The sequence below is a fragment of the Staurois parvus genome, unplaced genomic scaffold (genome assembly GCF_062004578.1).
Source record: "Staurois parvus isolate SC_StPar_1 unplaced genomic scaffold, SC_StPar_1.0 ptg002360l, whole genome shotgun sequence".
NCBI classification, from domain to species: Eukaryota; Metazoa; Chordata; class Amphibia; order Anura; family Ranidae; genus Staurois; species Staurois parvus.
In genome coordinates this window covers 145693-167053 of record NW_028320156.1, presented here as the reverse complement: position 1 = coordinate 167053, position 21361 = coordinate 145693, and the positions used below count along the sequence as shown (strand labels likewise).

At 43.0% G+C, this 21361-nt stretch overlaps 1 protein-coding gene across 2 annotated transcripts in view; it reads left to right on the top strand.

Annotated features, from left to right (window-relative positions):
• The window catches only part of GNG2 (G protein subunit gamma 2), a 113992-nt gene that overhangs the window by 74296 nt on the left and 18335 nt on the right, over nt 1–21361 (top strand). For both annotated transcript variants that reach the window (XM_089665808.1, XM_089665807.1), the window contains exons 2-3: nt 3169–3232; nt 13828–13944. In XM_089665808.1, the coding sequence (XP_089521934.1) occupies nt 13858–13944 (87 nt within the window). In that variant the 5' untranslated portion in view covers nt 3169–3232; nt 13828–13857. The remainder of the gene's footprint in view (nt 1–3168; nt 3233–13827; nt 13945–21361) is intronic.

The following is a 21361-nucleotide window of genomic DNA, read 5'->3' as shown; positions in this document are numbered from 1 at the left end:
TATTACTGGCCTAATATCAGTGGTAGGAAAAGTACCTCAAGGGCTAGAGAAAGGCAAGCAAGGGACCGCAACCAGCTCCCAGGCCACAGTTTGGAGACCACTGCTCTAGTGTGTGTATGTGTATATATATGTGTATATATATATATATATATATATATATATATACTTTTTTTTTAATACGCCACAAAACCCTGCAGCTACAAATCATTTGTTGTTTAGATTGCATGCCTGTATACTTGCCAGCACAGCTCATGTATTCTAAGATATACTGTACCGTTCAATATCCATGACAGCATTGTCTCAGGAAACGGCATTTTAATAGTCTCCTAATTGGCTCGCAGAGCCGATGGTGCTGTCCTTTGTACGGTATCTGTAGCTAAGCAATATTTGGCAGGCGCTGGTTTGCATAGGTCATTGTCCATAGGAGCGTGACTGATCTATAACACACACATTATTGTGGATGGATACACAGCAGACAGGTGTTATTATCAAGCAGCATCTTACCTTAATGTATTTCACTGTGCCATACGGTCTCTTGGGCAATCACAAACAATGGCTATCTACAGCACAATTACGACTAGAGTTGGACGTAAGCACATTATGAGCGCCTGTGATTTCCCATTAATAGGTGAGACGGACCGCTTAAACCATTATTGCGTGGGGTTTTAACGGCAGGAAAATTGTTTGCTCGCTGAAAGGGAACTTGTGCCAGGTTTAAAAAAATGCTAATTGAAAATAACATTTCCAGATTTGACCGATTGCTCCTTGTGCACAATATGCGTGAAAACAATTGGAATTTTCTAACTTATCCAAATGCTTCTATTTTTTGAGGGTTTTTTTGAACATGCAGAATTGATAAAAAATCAATCAAAGTGGCAGTGCCAAAAATCAATAAGATAGACTTTATCAAACATCAAAGCAGTTTTTTTTTTCTTCAAAAAAATATCACTATATCTTGGGCTTTCACACCATATTCCACCATTTGGAAATCTCCCTTTTTTCTTGATGAACTAAAATAAACTAATGTTAAATTTCATGCTGGACAATAACCTGTATGTTAGCAGACTGTAAATGGTAGATATTCAGAAACATGCATACTGATAGAAAACTGTATTTGGGACTTGGTAATAATCGGATGCCCCCCCCCCAGCAACCACCCCTTAGACCAGATGATTGGTCAGATGGCCTCTGTCAACATCCCTTTGATACCACAGAAAACAATAGTCACATTCACCTTCATTAGTTGTTGGGTAGTGTTTTGAACCCAAGCACCCCTATGCTAGGAGGTACCAGAATGGATTAGGCTTCCTATGAGAAATAGATATCTGAGACCTTTCATATTTGTATCCATTTCAAAGCTAATTTCATGCTGGATAATATTCTGTATGTTAGTAGACTGTGAATAGTAGATATTCATAAATCTGAATACTGATAGAAAACTATATTTGGGACTTGGTCATAAATGGGTGACCTCCCAGCAATCACCCCTTAAACCAGATGATTGGTCAGATGGCCTCTGTCAACATCCCTTTGATACCACAGAAAAGGCAAATGCAAGGACACTTTGACAGCTCTCGTTTTAACATCAAACCAAGGAACACCTACCGTATTTTTCGCCGTATAAGACGCACTTTTTCTTCCCCAAAACTGGGGGGGAAATGTCAGTGCGTCTTATGGGGCGAATATGGAGCGGCCGGTCCGGTATTTCCTCCGCGGCCGTGTCAGAATACCGGGCCGGCCGCTCAGCTCTGCAGCGGGACCTTACCTGTTCCTCTATCCAGCGGCGTGCTGTCTTCCCGGCTTCTGTAGTGTGGGCACTGGGCATGGCAGCCGGGTGCCAAGTGCGCATGCGCAAGAAGCGGTGCTTTTTGTGAATGGTAAGGCGGTACCTGGGAGAGATGACAGATCCCAGAAGCCGCCGGACCAATCACAAAGCGCAAGTGCTTCTCGCTCATGCGCACTGGGCACCCGGCTGTCATGCCGAGCGCCATTACAGAAGCCGGGAAGACAGCGCGCGGCTGGATCGAGGAACAGGTAAGATCAAAAAAAAACTCTGCGGAAGTAAGAGTGGGTACCTGTCAAATTCAGGTACCCGCTCCCCCTCCCCAAAGGTCAGCAGTCATCTGTACTGTCCGCAGTCTCTGGTCATCCCTGTGCTGTCCGCAGTCTCTGGTCATCCCTGTGCTGTCCGCAGTCTCTGGTCATCCCTGTGCTGTCCGCAGTCTCTGGTCATTCCTGTGCTGTCCGCAGTCTCTGGTCATCCCTGTGCTGTCCGCAGTCTCTGGTCATCCCTGTGCTGTCCGCAGTCTCTGGTCATCCCTGTGCTGTCCACAGTCTCTGGTCATCTCCTGTACTGTGTCTGCAGTCCATTAGTTCAGAATTTTTTTTTCCTGTTTTCTGCCTCTAAAACCTAGGTGCGTCTTATGGTCAGGTGCGTCTTATACGGCGAAAAATACGGTAACTTGACTAGAGAAAGCCACTGTACCGTTTTTGCTTATTCATTGGAATTTGTGACCTGGGACTTAATTATTCTTCATTTTCAACTCCCTTTTTATTTTTCTGTTGCATTATTAGCTGTTTCTGTGTAACACCCGTTTTTTCTGTAACTGCAAATTGAAAATTACATTTCCAGATTCGACCGATTGCTCCTTGTGCCACACAATCTGCATGAAAACAATTAAGTTTCCAACTGATCCAAATGCTTCTATTTTTTGTTTTGGTTTTTTTTTCTATGCAGAATTGATAAAAAAAAATCAAAGTGGCGGTGCCAAAAATCAATAAGATAGACTTTTTCAAACGTCAAAGAAGTTTTTTTCTTCAAATTACATTTCAGTATACCTTTCACACAGTATTCCACCAATCACTTGGAAATATCCCTTTTTCTTGATGAACAATAATAAACTAAAGTTTCTATTATCACGCTCTGATCTCGTTGTTCCATACCCAACTACATACAGACATACAGATTTCTCAATTAGTCAATATCTTATAGTTTTAAAAATTGTCCAAGTGTAGAAACACTAACAAAATATCAGGTTCTCTGCACCTGGCATTTCTCTTTTCATTGTGAACTGCAGATCATTTCCAATCAAATCTATGAATTCTATCACTGAATATCTCCCATCTAATGTCTCGGATTAATGTTTTCTCCTGTCATTCTCTCCACAGAAGAATAAAGAGAAGAAAAGATTGATCGTGAGTGACTGGAAGAGGAGCACCGATAACTATTTTGGTAAAACTTACAGCTGTATTTTTTGTGTTTTTATTTATTTCAGGTACTTCTATAGCGCCATTAGTTGACGCAGCGCTTTACATATATATTGTACATTCACATCATTCCCTAACCCTTAAGGGGCGTACAATCTAAGGTCCCTAACGTACATGCATACAAGTACTAGGGACAATTTAGACAGGAATCAATTAACCTACCAGTATGTCTTTGGAGTGTGGGAGGAAACCAGAGTACCCGGAGGAAACCCACACAGGCACAGGGAGAACATGCAAACTCCAGGCAGGTGGTGCCGTGGTTGGGATTCAAACCAACGACCCGAGTACTGCCAGGTGGAAGTGCTAACTATTTAGCCACTGTGCTGCCCTAATGAGGTATAGTGGACAGCAGTCATGTAAAACAAGGATTTGATTCCAAAATGCTATTCCGACACCCTATCAGACAGTCCAGTATACAAAATTAATTACCATCACTTAAACCCAGATAAAGGGAAATTCTGAACCTCTGAAACACATCAGGATATATCCTGTGACCTGTTGTTAAGATAACCACTTTGGCTCACCTGTTCACCTCCTATGGACCAGAGCGATTTTTGCATTTCTGAGTCTGTTTATTCAGTGATAACCAGGGGTGGACTGACCATTTGGGAATTTGGGCACTGGGTCAGTAGAGGGCCCCATGAGATGCCCCTGGTACCTTTCATAGCCTTTTTTGGGTGTTGTTTGAGTGTGGGCGAGGACACAGGGGCCCCATGATCCCCTATTGCCCGGAGGCCCCATGAGTTGTCAGTCTGCCCCTGGTGATAACTACTTGCCATCCGCTGTATAGCAGAAGTACTGCTACAGGGCGGCACGACTGCACAAAACCACACACACACACGTTATTTGCATTCCCGGGTAGGGTGCTTGCATGTGCCTCCCTTCCCACGCCGCTATTGGCGGCTGAGGTTGTCAATCACTGGGTCCCTGCAGCGATTCCCGATCGGAACTCGCTGATCTTCGGCAAAGTTGACAGGGGAGAGACCTGTGTGTAAGCAACACAAGTCTCTCTCCTGTCAGCATAGACATGCTGGTTTCTATTGCTCTGCACATCATGTCTTCCTAGTAAAAGAGCACACAATGTAAAACACAAAACAGCACACAGTTAACCCTTTGATCGTCCCAGATGTTAACCCCTTCCTGCCCAGTGCCATTTGTACAGTGTCAGTGCTTTTATTAGTACTGATCACTGTATTAGTGTCACTGGGGATGTCATTGACAGTTCCTACCCAGTGTCAGAATGCCCGCCGCAGTCCCGCAGTACCACTATGTGTTTAAAAATAAAAATTCCAGTATATATACCGCCATTTGTAGGCGCTATAACTTTCATGTAAACTAATTAATATAGAATTATTGGGGGGGGGGCTTAGCAAAGACATGTCGCAGAATAAATTTTGGCCTAAATTTTATGAAGAAATTTAGATTTTTTTTTAATTTTTTTATTGGCTATGTTTTATAGCAAAAAGTCAAAAATATTGTTTTTTGTTCCAAATTGTCAGTCTTTTTTGTTTATAGCGCAAGAGATAAAAAACGCAGAGGTGATTAAATACCACCAAAAGAAAGCTCTGTTTGTGGGAAAATAGGAAATACATTTAATTTATGTCCAGCATTTCTGACCATGCAGTTAAAGTAACGCAGCATCATATTGCAAAAAATGGCCTGGTCAGGAAGGGGGGTAAATCCTCTGGAGGGCAAGTGGTTAAGATAAAAACATAATACATATATTGTTTGTTTGTTTTTTTGTTTTGTTTTTTAAGGACAAACAAGGCTTTCTTTATATAAATATTATTTTGCATCAATTTTTATTTTTTTTTTTTTGCAATCCTTAAACAATTAGACATAAACAAAATAACAACATTAATTTTTTTGAGCAGTGTTAATTTAAAAATAAATAATGTTACTGCACATAAAAAGTGCACATTTTATTTTGTAATTTGTCCTGTTTAAATTGACACTAAAATTATGATTCTGGTACACAACATTGCAAAGTTATTCATCAATAAAGTGGGTTTTTGCACTTTTTTTTTAATGTGAAATTTGTAAATACATGTTAAAGGAGTAAAAATATATTATTGAACCAAACAAACAAAAACAAAAAAAGTTTAAGGGCCATACCACATGCAGTCCAGTGCGGTTTTTTTTTTTTCTGCATTAAATAAAAATTATAGTAGGTTACATGGTTTCCAATGGCATAGCTCACACCAGTGCGGTCAGTTCCAGTGCATTCCAGTTACATAAAAAAAGTAGAGCATTTTTTCTGCAGTGAACTGTATTGGAACGCAGTAAAATGCATAAAACACACACCAAAGATGCACGGAATTCATCTAAACACACCAAAAATGCACTGGCATGCACATGCCTTTACTTAAGTTGGAGAGAAAGTGGGGGGGGGGGAAATGAACCAGAACACATCAAAAACGCACATACAGAAACACATCCAGACTGCATTACTATGGTGTGAATCAACCCTAAATATTAATAGTTAATAAAATAGAAACTAACAAAAAAAACAACATGTAAATAATAATTGAATGGAGAAGAAAATTAAGGAGTTAATTAGGGCTTATTAGTGTAAACGAAGGGTTAGTAAGAGGTTACACAGAGAAACATTTAAAGTGTTACTAAACCCACAACAGTACAATCAGCCTGTATTTGCAGTAAAGCATGCTGGTTATACTCACTGTGGAACCTAAGGGTTTAATCCTCTGCATTATGTAAAAATGTTGTTTGATCCTGACTTCTCTGATCCTCCCCTTCTTCCAGTATCCCCCTCTTATATCCTGATAAGACATATCATGTGTGGACACTCTGCACATGCTCAGTTTGGTGTGTATTGCTAGAGAGGTGCATATGATCAGCATAGGGCCAATCAGTACTGTACAGACAGATGTCGAGGGTTCTGCAGCCTCCTAGAGCAGAGAGAAAACTCATCCTACAAGCTTTAACCAGTGCTCTGCTGGACACTGATAGAAGTCACAAGATTGCTATATACTGCTGATGAGAAAAGGTATTTATCAGTTTATATTTACTAAAATCATTGCTTTTCCATGTTCTGTGTACTGTGGGAGACCGGATATAGTGAATATAGGGTTCGCGGTTTAGTAACACTTTTACTACACTCTTTTCTTTCTTTTTTTTTTTTTTCATTTGTCAAGTTGCTTTAACTGACTTCATCTGCAAATGGAATTGAATCCCTTTGATCTGTAGATGAATAAACAGATACAAAATGAAACATTGTTTCTTTCCAGCAATGTTGTTGTTAGACATTGGTAGACTGCTTTATTTTGACAGCTCCAGTTATCAGAACTTTCTCTGTGTACTTGACAATGCGTTTTGATTAATCAGAGCTGAATTGCTCGTTGCTGGGACAAGGGAAGTCCTGGAGACAGCAGGGCAGAAGGACTGGTTGTATTGGACACACCCTGTGTACAATGATAAGTTTTCCTGGAGGCAATCATATTGGTAGAGGCAGGGCACTGTCTCCTAATACTTAAGCTACCCCCCCCCCGATTACTGGTGATGGATAATATTCAAGATGTAGTAGGAGAGGCATAGGAAGGGCTGATCCACAGAACAAGTGGGGAGATTCTTGCACTACAGGTTCTCTGGTACAGCCTATTCTCCAACACAGAGAACAGTGAGCAGCACAGAAGTGACATATCCAAATCTCACTCCAAATCTGGGGAGACTAGCAGTCAGAAGCAACAGTGCCATTGGTGATTGCCCAATGCAGATATCAGGTGATCTCATAGGTGATCTCACACAGCAGTGGGGCTTAAAGGAGAAGTACAGCCAAAGCTCTTTTGGCTGTACTTCTCCTGTGGACCACATGAGTGCAGTTTGTTCTGTACTCCTGTGACCCATTTTCAGCTGACAGCGGGCTGAAGCCCACTGTCAAGGCTCCGGGTATGACCAGAGGTGTGTGGACTGACACAGGGAAACACAGATTTCAGGTATAGCGTGTAAAACAATATAATTTATTAAGGGCAACACAAACATAAACGCAGTGCAACAAACCAAAACCAAGGCTACCACAAATATGTACAACAAGGTGCAACAAACCCAAACCTTAACATATATATATATATATATATATATATATATATATATATATATATATATATATATATATATATATATATATATATAGAGCACAACGTAGTCAGGCGGGCCGGGTCGGTAGCTAACGGGCAGACAAGGTACAAGGAGTAGGCAGAAGATTGGTCAGGAGTAGCCGAGGTCAGTGCAGGAAGCAGACAGGATGCAGGTACAGGGGCTCATGGGAACAATACACCAAGGCCCTGACTGCAGGCCTGGCCATTCCTTAAATACACCTCCTGCAATCAGCCTCAGGTGATGGCTTGATTGCAGGAATAATCCTCTGGCTGCTGAGAGCACCCGCTGGCCAGCCCTGGTACTGCAGCCCACAAGGCAGGTGAGTCCCACCACCATTGGCAAGTCCATTCCTGACACCCACTGTCGACTGACGCCACTCAGCCGATTCAGTCTGGGGAAAGATCCCGACTTCAAAGTCAGGATCCACCCCAGAGCAGCAAAAGGCTCAGCCTCACAGTAAGGAGCTGAGAACCTGAGCCAGCCTTTCCCTCCCCCTCGACAGCCCAGCGTTCCAGTGTCTAACAGTCACCACTCTCTGCTCAGAGCAGCGGTGAGAATTCGGCATTCAGCGGTCATTTTCTCACCCTTAGAGCCGGCGGGGGACATGCAGCATCGGACCGATGTTGCATTCACCTAGGTAAGTGTCAATGTGGAAAAAACTCACACTTATCTAAAAAAATTAGCAGGGCACTTTTTAAAAGAGATTTTTTTTAGAAGTCAAAAGGTATATTTTTGGGGTACTACTTAGGTCTCAATTGACATTTCTAGATGTTCCCTATTAAGTAGTAAAGCCCTTTTTTAAGATCAGGTCCACCTTAAGTAGAAAATACTTTGAGATACTTTTGTAAGGCATTTTTCTTGACAGTCAGGCATGTAAGATCAAATCTCGCATACTTCTGATGCTGGTAAGTTGTAGAAATCAATACTTCTAAAAACAGAAAGGTCACATCCTTGTTTATTGATTTCAGGGATTTTGTGCTAGTGGTATCCCACCTCCTCCTCTTCTTCCCCCTATCCCCTGTGTCCCCGGAGAGGCTGATTTTCTAAAAAAAAATGGAATAGTCCCAAGTGACCAATCAGCTTTCACATACTACAATCTTTAATAAATCAAATTGGCCAATGAAATGGTATCGCTTAAACTTCAAACTTCCAACATGCTACATTCATAACAGGCACTGATGAGCACCAGATGCTTCGAGTACTGTATATGTAAATCCTCACCTTGTAAAACAGCCCATTCAGTTTAGAATATTAACCCCTTGCCTACCAGGCACTTATACCCCCTTCCTTACCAGGCCAATTTTCAGCTTTCAGCACTGCCGCACTTTGATTGACAATTGCACGGTCATGCAACATTGTACCCATGTGAAATTTTGATCATTTTTTTCTCACAAATAGAGCTTTCTTTTGGTGGTATTTAATCGCCACTGGGCACTTTACTTTTTGCGCTATAAATAAAAAAGTGCAAAAAATTTGAAAAAAAAAAAAAGTTTCTTTGTTTCTATTATAAAATTTTTCAAACAGGCATTTTTTCTCCTTCACTGATGTGCATTGATGAGGCAGCACTGATGGGCACTGATAGGCGGCACTGATGGGCACTGATAGGCAGCACTAAAGGGCACTGATAGGCAGTACTAATGAGGTGTCACGGATAGGCGGCACTGATAGACAGCACTAATGAGGTGTCACGGATAGGCGGCACTAATATGCAGCACTGATAGGCGGCACTGATAGGTGACACTGATGATGGGTACTTATAGACGGCACTGACTGGCATCACTGCTGGGCACTGACTGGCGGCACTGACTGGCACAACCCCTGAGCACTGACTGGTGGCACTAACTGGCAACACTGCTGGGCTGCACTGGTGGGCAGCACTGGTGGGTGGGCACAGGTGGGTGGCACAGGTGGGTGGCACTGGTGGGCACAGGTGGGTGGCACTGCTGGGCACATGTAGGTGGTACTTCTGGGCACAGGTAGGTGGCACAGGTGGGTGCACTGCTGGGCACAGGTGGGTGCACTGCTGGGCACAGGTGGGTGATCTGCTGGGCACAGGTGGGCGGAGCTAGTGGGCGCACTGCTGGGCACAGGTGGGCGGAACTTGCTGGTGGCACTGCTGGGCACCGATCATCAGGGCACTGATCATCAGTGCCCTGATGATCGGTGCCGATCCCCGCTCTGACAACTGACGGTTCTCGGCAGTACTTTCCTCACGATCTGACAGCGTGAGGAAAGTGCAGCCGAGAACCGGCACTTGCATTTCCCTCTGATCAGCGTGTCATTGGACACCGCTGATCAGGTGGTAAAAGGCCGCTGTGATTGGCCTTTTACCACATCACGTGATCAGCTGTGTCCGTAGGACACAGCGATCACGGAGATCGCCGGGTGCGCGCCCCCTGGGGCGCGCAGGAGAGCGCGTTCTGGGGGGACGTCATATGACGTCCACCCAGAACTGGCCGGCCGCAGTGAAGCCGTCATTCGGCTATCTGCGGTCGGCAGGTAGTTAATAAAAGGCAATCTATTTGTGTAAACATATAAAACACATTATAGATACCTTTTTATAAGGCCCTTTCACATGTTTCTCAGGCGGACCCCATCAGTCCATCCATAGATTTTTATGGACCGGTGGGTGTCAGCAGACAATAGTCCACTGACACCCGCCGGCATCCTGTTCGGTAAAAACAAATGGATGGGGATCCATTCACATCCAGCAAATTGGATCAGATGACAGTTCGGTGGAAACGGACAGGCGGTCCCATTGAAATCAGTGGACTGTGTCTGCTCTGCAGCAGCAAAGCGGACAGGGACCTGCAATCCACCTGCTCAGTGGGGATCAGTAGAGAGATCCCCCACTGAGCAGGCGGATAACGCTGACAGATCCATCCCACCTGAAAGGGGCTTAAGTGATCACATATCCTCTGTTCTCAGCTGCATGAGGAGCTCAGAGAGCTAGGGGTGGAGAAACAGCAGAACACTGGTCTTCCCAGCGAATGACTTGTAAGGGGGGGGGGCATGTCAGGACAAGTCTGATTATTAGAAGAGAGCATGCTGAGTTGGCAGCACAGTTAGGGACCATGCTGTGCTCACATGCCTGGTGTGGTCAGTTTTTGAGGGGAGAGCAGAGGGACTGGCAGGAACACCTGGGACTTCCCACAAAGGAAGCAATAAATGCTTTGAACAACGTTGCTGCATTCACTAAGATGCTCATCTAAGCGTTTTTTCCTAAATTATCAACACTCGCAGACTCCACCGATTGTGGAAGGGAGTTCTACATCCTTACTGCTCTAACAGTAAAGAACCCCATACTTAGTTTATGATTAAACTGCTTCTCGCCCATCTTCATTGTGTGGCCTTGTGTCTTCCTAAAGTGTTACTAAACTCTGGACCCAGGCTGAGTTCCCAGCACAGCTAGAGAACTGAACACGCTGTTTTCTCATGCCTAGTCAGGGGCAGACATACCATTTGGAAACTCGGGCAATGCCCAAGGGCCCGGGGTCAGTAGGGGGCCCCATGAGATGCCCCTGGTACCTTTTTCATAGGCTTTTTTGAGTTTGGGCAAGGACACAGGGGCCCCATGATCCCCTATTGCCCCGGGGCCCCATGAGTTTTCAGTCTGCCCCTGTGCCTAGTGCGGTAAGTTTAAAACAGGAAAGCAGAAAGATTGTCAGGAACTTGAGGGATTTCACACATAGGAAGCAAAACAAAGCGAACAATACTTTTTGATACACTTATATGGTACAGCAAGCGCATATCAGAAATATGAAATGTTGGATTTACATATTGTTTAATTAACCATTTTTTTATCTATAGTAAAAAAATAAATATATCTAGCAGGGATGGTGAAAATAACGTTTAATGAAGAAAAAAAGTGTAAAAAAAATAGGTTATATCCAAGCTCTTAAAATCCCTCCCCCCCTCAAAAAAAATTTTTTTCAATCCCATCACATACAGTACATGTGCATACGAACGTAAACATACATTGGTGCCTTTTTACACCAACGCAACGCATGTTACATATTGCTGTGCACACTGGAGTGAGAGCAGTACTTCTAGGTCCGTTGTTTACAGTTACCTCTAAACTGAAGATCTTTAGAGGCTTTTGAAACTTTACCGATGGAAGATTTAGGATACTAAAATTTGTCACCATAAACAAATTAAAGGCTTGGCATGTTGGATATCTATCTACTTGGCACAACCTCATCTTTTATACTTTACCAAAAATGGGTAATATATTGTCATTCCCAAAAATTAACTTTAGTATATTTTCTATTACAAATTTTGTTCTTGATAAACCATTGTGCCGATATTGTGTGACATAAGAAATTGGAACTACCACTATTTTATTCTTTAGGGTCTCTACCTTCAGGAAATATAAGTTTTGGAGCTTTTAAGTAATCTTCAGACCTAAAATCATTTTTTAAACATTTGCGCAATAAAAGGCAAAATCATTCTGGAAGTGAAGAAATTAAGGGGGAAATGTTCTTTTTACAAAACTTTGTTGGGGCTGAAATCATGTAGAGCAGCCTTTCTCAACTAGGGTGCCCAGGAACCCTGGGGTGCTTTGAGGTTTCTTCAGGGGTGCCTTGGTAAAATGTCTACAAATTGCCCAAATCTTGTATACAAGCCAGCGGGTGGAACAAGCCTGCCTTTTAGTAATACAAAGCCACAAGTTTTCATTGTGCACCATTATGACCTTCTAGCCGCCGGCATCCTGACAACCAATGACATCATCAGTTAAGGATGATGTCAGCTGCCTGCACAGCATCCTAGTTTGACCCTTCCCTACCCCTTTCCATCAGTATTGGGGTCACATTAGCTCAGTGATGGAGAAAAATTGATGGGGAAGAGAAACACTAGAATACTAATCAGCACCAGTGTGCAAAAAAGTATTTGCTTTGGAAGAATAAATCACCTCTAATGTTGGATGTCCTACATGTGTGGCTGTTGATGCATTATAATAACCTATTAGAATAGTTTTTCCCATTTTAGAATGGGGTGCCTCAAGACTTCCCATAATTTTAAAGGGTGCCTTGACTGAAAAAAGGTTGAGAAACACTGTTCTAGAGCCAGGGGTCTAGAATTTCAGAATTCCTTTTCAGTAGAGCAATCTTAAAACCTGATGGTGTTTAGAGTCTCAGCCACCATCATGTATGGGCAGCACAGTGGCTAAATGGTTAGCACTTCCGCCTGGCAGTACTAGGGTCGCTGGTTCGTATCCCAGCCACGGCACCACCTGCCTGGAGTTTGCATGTTCTCTCTGTGCCTGCGTGGGTTTCCTCCGGGTACTCCGGTTTCCTCCCACACTCCAAAGACATGCTGGTAGGTGAATTGGATCCTGTCTAAATTGTCCCTAGTATGTGTATGTATGAATGAATGTAAGTTAGGGACCTTAGATTGTACACTCCTTGAGGGTTAGGGACTGATGTGAATGTACAATATATATATGTAAAGCGCTGTGTAAATTGACGGCGCTATACAAGTACCTGAAATAAATAAATAAATGTAACGTATGTTCTCATTGGCAGCAACCTCCGGGATGCAATTGGGTTTATGGGAGGTAGAGTCTCTATAAGCCAGCTCAACACAGACTCCACCTCCCCACATCTCAGCCACACTGTAGGGGTAGGTACCGATGAAAACTATGGCAGCAAGACCCTATAAGTCAGCTTTTCTCAACCTTTTGTACCCCAGAGGAACCCTTGAATTCATTTTCAGATCTCACGGAACCCCTGGTAAAATGAGTCCATCAGGGGTCATTGGGAAAATGCCCCTTACATTGGTGGTGGGAAGAATGCTGGCCTTACATAGTTGGCCAGAATGACACCCTTGCAGTCATGCTGCTGGCTTTGCCAAATGGCGTGGAACCTAGAACTACGTGGGCACCATCAGATGGGAGGTCAGTTAGCCACAGCACAAGGAACCCCTAGCCAACCCTGGAGGAACCCTGGTTGGGAATGACTGCTATAGGTTTTTTTACAAAAATAAAACCAATCATTATGTGTAGCTCTAAAAAAAAAAAAAAAAAAACTCTTTTCATTTCCTGATATCTTTCCTTACAATTACGTTTTCAAAGCTATTTTATTTCTAGGTTCTTTTTTCATTTGGGGTTTTATGCGCCTTTTTTTTTTTTTTTTCTATTTGCTTTTGTTACTGGCTTAAACAATGTGCTGCTTTCAAAGAGAACCTGTACTGCTCTATTAAATATAATTCTGTGCTTAAAAAAAGACACGAGAACATTTTTTTTTTTCTTTTAACATAAAAACAAATGATTAAGAATTCTGCGGGCATTGAATAATGCCAACTACACCTCCACTTCTTCTGTGCCAGCCTCGCTAATGGATCTCCTAATTATAGTCGTGTCTTTCAGATAATGTGTACTTTATGATAATTGTGCAGCCTGGAAACTAATTAACTTGTCTCATTCTCCTTTTTCTGGTGTTTCAGCGCACCTTGAAAGTCAAGCCGGCAGCCTAAATGGCCAGCAATAACACAGCCAATATAGCGCAAGCCAGGAAGCTTGTAGAACAGTTGAAGATGGAAGCCAATATTGACAGAATAAAGGTATGACTCATGGCTGATATTTGTTGGAGAATGCACTGCATTGTCCTCGTTGATGTGCCCACCTCTGCCCATCTGCCACAGCCAGCATAAGCAAGTCTTTTGGATTTAGGGTTGTATATGATGGTCAGGAACCAGTAAGGTTTATATAATCTGGAGTGGGAATACCTTTTTGATCCTTTTAAAAATCACAAATCCATTTCCTTGGCACTAGCGATAACAGAGACCACCATAACCAGGGCTGGATTGACCATTAACCAACGAAGCATGTGAGTAGGGCATCAAGGAAAAGGGGGCACCACAGACGTTTTTCCACAGTTATTCTACCCTTTAAAGAATAAGTTCACCTCTCTTTTTTTTTTTTTTTTTGGCCCTTTGTCCTATTAACCAATCCTACCTCTCCACAGATGTATGCTTACCATCCAACTGCCATGCCAAATCCTTTCTCTCCTGGCCAGGTAGGCACATTACAACACAGTAGACATCTATAGGGCCTGTGTACCTTTGCCTGCCGAATAGGTTTTCATATTTTTATTTCGCTTTTGGCACTTCTTAATACCTTGACAGTGAAGCAATAGATAGGTCGATAGGGGGTGCCATTGTTTGGCTGTGCTCAAAGTGGTTGTAAACCTCAGACATGAAATATGAACAAAGCATACCCCTCTATAGTGTGTACTTGTCTCAGTTAAGAGGGGGTGTCATTGTTTGAGGTTTACAACCACTTTGAGCACAGCCAAACAATGGCACCCCCTCTTAACTGAGACAAGTATACACTATAGAGGGGTATGCTTTGTTCATATTTCATGTCGGAAGTTTACAACCACTTTGAGCACAGCCAAACAATGGCACCCCCTCTTAACTGAGACAAGTACACACTATAGAGGGGTATGCTTTGTTCATATTTCATGTCTGAGGTTTACAAGCACTTTGAGCACAGCCAGACATGAAATATGAACAAAGCACACCCCTCTATAGTGTGTACTTGTCTCAGTTAAGAGGGGGTGCCATTGTTTGGCTGTGCTCAAAGTGGTTGTAAACCTCAGACATGAAATATGAACAAAGCACACCCCTCTATATTGTGTACTTGTCTTAGTTAAGAGCACTAAGTGTAATTTCTGTCTGCGGTTTAGTTCCTCTGCTGGCAGCATGACTCATCTCTGACAGGTTTTCCTGACACCAAGAGAAAAATGGTGACAAGGGAGGGACCTCCAGCAGATTGACAGCCCCAGCTCTGTTCCTGTGTGCTCTGTGGAAGGGTGTCTCTTCCCTCCAATCAGCTCTCAGAGCTCTCCTCCTTGAGCTCTGCAGTGTGTAACTTCAACTCCCCAACCCCTTTTTTCTGAACTGCCAGATAAGATTAATAAATTCAGCACTGTGAACAGATGTAAGGGCAACACATAAAAATGATAGGTTTAGGATGTCTACTTTACTGAGGCAGGATAATGTGTCTTATTGGCTCCCCATCTCATCTAAGATGGGGGTCTTTGGTCTTAAAACATTACTAAATAACCAATGGAGGTAAATATGTTTATGAAATACCCTGAAGTTATTGATTCTCTGCCAAGACAGAAATAAGTATTGCCAGAGACTTCAGCTAAGGTATTTACGATAGGGGAGATCTGGCAGGTATCTGTTTTCTGGGTTGCTCAAGCTTGGAAATTTGATGGTTTTATGAAGGCTTCTAGACTGAAGTGTGGATCGGCTAAAAGCTTGAGAGGGTCTGCATCTGTCCTCTCTAGGATCTAATAAAAAGTTTCTTGCATTGGCTAACAGTTTGTGTATTGTATGAACTGAAGACAAAATTCAATGAGTGACCTGGACCCCAAACAACATGGCTTCTGCATATACCTTTCCATGTGCCCAATACGCACAACCATTACATGGATAACCCCTGATATTAGAACACTGACCTCAGCCAATAAGCCATCATAAAGCTTAATGTGTTTTTGGTTGTCCCCGTCCTTTTTCATCAGAACCTCCCATGTGTGGAAGTCTAAAGCTGTTCCCTCTTAGCTAAACCCACCAGTGGGGAGCCTTTGTCTCTGGTCACCATTGGGGCCGGACTGACCATTTGAGCACCTGGGCATTACCCGAGGGCCCGGGGTCAGTAGGGGGCCCCATGAGATGCCCCTGGTACCTTTTCTATAGGCATTTTTGGGTGTGGGCGAGGACACGGGGGCCTCATGATACCCTATTGCGCAGGGGCCCCATGAGTTGTCAGTCCACCCCTGGTCACCACTATGGATTTTTCAAGTTATTGATTGCTTCACTCTATTGAGTACATTTTTATAACACATTATTATATATTTCACAAGGACAAGGCACACATTCTTGTTTTTTTTTTTTTCCTTTCATTTCATGGAAGGTTCTTTAGCATTCCATCATATTTTTGGGTTCTGGAATATTTTATAATTGCACCATCAAATAAAAAGATTACATTTTTAGAACTTCACCTCCACTCTTTTTAAACCTTGGTGTTCATACACCACCATGTAGAATACCAAGTCATGAAGGACCTCTGATTGGTAGCTACTGCTTTCTTGAAAGCACTGTCATTTTATATCACAAATACTTTAGGATTTGTTATTTATCTTCTTTTTTTATATTGGAAACAAAACATAGTAGACATAACAAGTAATTTAGCCCTTTATCCAGGCTCTGTGCTCATTGCACCAAGATCACATTCTATGTTTGAGATGGGCTTGAGCTCCGATGTACTGGAGTTACTAAATGTCCCCAAAGATCACAGAACATCACAGCAAGTGATACCAAACTGTTCCACAGCTTCGTTATAGAGACCAAAATGAGTATGAGTTTCCTCTGGAAGCTGCTAAAGCTTTGTTAATATGGGAGTGGAGCTTCAAGCTGGCCAGTTTCCAAAAACCAAAAAAAATGACATTTCGTCATCCTATCTTCAGTTCAATTTTCCCAGGTTTTGACATCTGCTTATATTTTGCCTTCTCTGGTACCTCCACCTTGCTTCATCAACATGCCATCAATATTTTTAGAAAAAAAACTTTCACTTTGCATTTCATACCTTATTTCAGACCCAGCAATGTCATCAGTGGCTCTGTGTGCTTCTCTATGTATTACAGGCAGATCATGGTTGGTGGGAGGGGCTGGCAGGGTGCTGTACATAGTCCCCTGAAAACATCACAGCATCCTCCCTCTGTACTTCTCTCAAGAGCCCTCAGCCCTGATGCAAGTAGTGGGCCCATTCTTGGAGTTAGGCAAATTTCAAAATGGCTTGATAGATGGATGTCAGTATGAAAATGTTGGTGTTTTTGGGGAGTCTGCATTTATGGCTCCATGGCCAGGAACAGTTGGGCTGGGGAGGAAAGGATTAGACCATGCTGAACAGGGGCGGACTGACCATTTGGAAACTTGGGCACTGCCCGAGGGCCCGGGGTCAGCAGGGGGCCCCAGGAGATGCCCCTGGTACCTTTTTTTAATAGGCTTTTTTGAGTTTTGGCAAGGACACAGGGGCCCCGTGATCCCCTATTGCCCAGGAGCCCCATGAGTTGTCAGTCCATCCCTGATGCTGAACCACCTCCATCCATGAAATTAGGTGGGTTTTGACTTTCTACAGTTTCTAATGCACACTGTGAGAAGCTCATTGTTTCCATTCAATCCAAAAAAAGTAATTCAGTACAGTAAAGGAGGTAAGGCTAGAGTTCAGCTTTAAAATTGGTTTTCCATAAATAATCCCAAGACATGTTTTATCAGATGACCCATCTTCTAAAATTAGCTATTTTGTCTTAATCTGCCATCTTGAATCGCATATCCTCTCCTATGAGACCAAATTCTGTCTCTTCTTCTAACCTTCTTCTTCAGCCCTCCCAGCAGCCAGTGATTAATTTTTTCCTGTTCTGTTAAATACATGCATTAAATAACATTTTCGTTCCCCACGCATTTTGTTAAAAAATTAATGCATCGGAAATCAAACCCCAGCTGAACTTCCCTTCATCAACGGATTTGAATGCACCATGTGAACTCCAGAATGGAGCGACTTGTATTCCACCCATGGTGCAATGAATAATGGAGCTGAATGCTTCAAACTGAGAGAGATGGTGGGGAGAGGCAGATGTATTTGGATAATTTAGAGCGTTGAGCTCCTTGTGTCATTAGCCCAGCTGCATTTTTCATAAAGCACAACCCACCCACTGTTCTGCTGTTGACATCTATTAATGTTGTTAGGTTTGTGATGCTGGTGAAGACATTGGGGACATTTACCAAAATGGTATCTGCATCCTACTTCATTTTTCTAAATCTTGCGTTTGATATTTTTTTCTCCATTGTCTGTGCTATGTATCTTGTAAAATAAAAAGTGCAATTGTGCACTTCAAAACATAATTGGAAAATTGTCTAGTTTTAATAATTCTCAGTAATTGCTCATTATGTCCAATTGTAAGCTTTTTCTGGTTAAATCTCATCAGCTCTCACACCTGTACACCCATAATGGACCATGTTTTCAATTCCCCATATTATTACAGGTACAATCTAACTCACATACATACTAGGGCCAGTTTAGACAGGAGTCAATTAACCAACCAGTCAGGGGCGGACCGACAACTCATGGGGCCCCCCGGGCAATAGGGGACACCTGTACACCCATAATGGACCATGTTTTCAATTCCCCATATTGTTACAGGTACAATCTAACTCACATACATACTAGGGCCAGTTTAGACAGGAGCCAATTCCAGTCAGGGGTGGACTGACAACTCATGGGGCCCCTGGGCAATAGGGGATCATGGGGCCCCTGTGTCCTTGCCCAAACTCAAAAAAGCCTATGAAAAAGGTACCAGGGGCATCTCATGGGGCCCCCTACTGACCCTGGGCCCTCGGGCAGTGCCCAAGTTTCCAAATGGTCAGTCTGCCCCTGCTACCAGCATATCTTTGGAGTGTGAGAGGAAACCCACACAGGTACAGGGAGAACATGCAAACTCCAGGCAGGTGGTGCCGTGGTTGGGATTCTAACCGACAACCCTAGTGCTGCCAGGTGGAAATGCTAACCATTTAGCCACTGTGCTGCCCTTTTTAATTTGGCACTGACTTTGGCATTATTTTTTTGTCTATATAGGTTTTTTTTGTTTTTTTTTTCAGGACAAGCAAAGCTTTCTTTGGATAATATTGTCTTGCACAGAAAAATTTATTTGTGCAAGACAATATTATCCAATCTACAGACAAGATGTACCAAATTTTTTTAAAAATGCATTTTTTAAAAAAATCGTGTTAAAATTGTTGTAAAGGCTCAAGGCTTTTTACCTTCATGCATTCTATGTCTGGGCCCAGGCCAGCAGGAGGGGCCCAGACAGCTGGGTGAATCAGATTTGGGCAGGGAGGGCGATTGGCACAATGGGGAGGCTATTACTGGAACTGATCCCCCTGTATGGCTCTCTGCAGTAGCTGAAAGCTGGCTTCATCTCCTCTCCCTCCTGCTGGCTTTCAGCTGTTGCAGAGAGCCATACATAGGATCCTATCTGCATCCATCACCATCCCTGCGCACCATTCATTTCCCTTTGCCGCCCAAGTTCCCCTGTGTGCCCCCACCCCCACAGTGCTGCCGACTTCCCTTCTCTCCTTCCCACCGGCAGCTGCAAGCACACAATAGGAGCTTTCAGGATGGAAAGTGGGGGAATTTTCTGGTAAATGTCACATTTTACCAACCCCTTTCTTTTCTGAATCAACACACTGAGTGAATAGTACCGATCACTAACTGTGTTCATTCATAACTGAAGCATAGTAAACTGTGTTTATTTGTATGGGGCCCCATGGTTTCTAACAGCAGACCTGATTTTATGTATATTATCTTTAAGTCCCCAAGCAATTTACTATCAAAAGTCAGCATATAATTGGACTGGTCTGTAACACAGAAAACTGATGTATCAATTCTTTTAAGGGATGGTCCACCCAGATATGAACTGGGTTCACAGTTTGTTGTATTACAATCCTCAAGAATCCTGGTCCTAATGTAACAAATATAGGTCAAATTAAAAAGAGGTGTAATATTTTATAGCAGCCAATGAGATGACTGATTGCATTTTATAACCTATAGAAGTAACAAGAACTGGAACCTGATTACTGCAGCAACCACTGAGATGATTGCTTAAAGTGTCACTAAACCCACAACAGTGAAATCGGTCTGTAGATGCAGTAAAGCATGCTTGTTATACTCACTGTGGAACCTAAGGGGTTTAATCCTCCGCATTGTGTAGAAAGGCTGTTTGAGCCTGTCTTTTCTGATCCTCCCCTTCTTCCAGTGTCTCCTAAATATCTCCTGATAGAACAGAGAAAAGCTGCACACACTCAGTTTGGTGTGTATTGCTGGAGTTTTTTTTTTTTTTTTTTGGAGAGTGCATGTGATCAGCACAGGGCCAATCAGCACTGTCCAGAAAGAGGGCAGGGGTCCTGCATCCTTCTACCGGAGAAGGAAAACTCCTCCTACAAGCTGTAAGCAGTGCTTTGCTGGACACTGATAGAAGTAACAAGACTGCTATATACTGCTGATGAGAAAAGGTATTTAGCAGTTTATATTTACTAAAAAAAATTGCATTTCTTTGTTGTGTACTGTGGGAGACCAGATCTAGGGAATGCAGAGTCCGGGGAGACCAAATATAGTGCATTCAGGATCCTGGTTTTAGTAACACTTTAAATTGTATAACCTTCAATATAAAAAAAAAACCTGGAACCTGATTACCAACCGCACCCAATGAAATGTATGCCTACAATTAAATAACCAACAATGGCTACCTTCTTTAGAGAGGAGCTTCATCTCTGCCCTCTCCCTATTTTAGCTCCTCCCCTCTTACCTGCTGGATTGTGATATCGCATACTCACACACCTGGGAATCCAGCGATGATTACCAGTTATCTGCCACTTCACTGCACGACTTCTGCAGGACATCTAATGTCACCAGGGGGTGCTGGAAGTCTTTCAGGGTTGTGCAGTGGCCTCATGATGACGCCATGTCACGTCATCAGGGAGGCTGCTGTAAAGACCATGAATAGACAGCATGCACTCCTAATGATGCAATGTGGTGGGGTGGCCATAGAGCACCCTGCAGCCTCTTAGAGCCTGTGACATGGATATCCAAGGAGGCTGCAGCCACTGTACACATAAATCTTGCCTAGGCATAAAATAAGGAAGTGCGGGATGAGGAGGAGGGCAGAAGAAGAATGATATATAAGGTTGATGAGGAGGAGGGCAGAAGAAAAAGTATATAAGGTCGATGACAAGGGAGGCAGAAGAAGAATGATATAAGGTTGATGAGCAGGGAAGAAGAATGAGGTTGATGAGGAGGAGGGCAGAAGAAGAATGATATGAGGTTGATTAGGAGTGGAGCAGAAGAAGAATTATATAAAGTTGATGAGTAGAGGACAGACGAAGAATGATATGAGGTTGATGAGGAGGGGGGCAG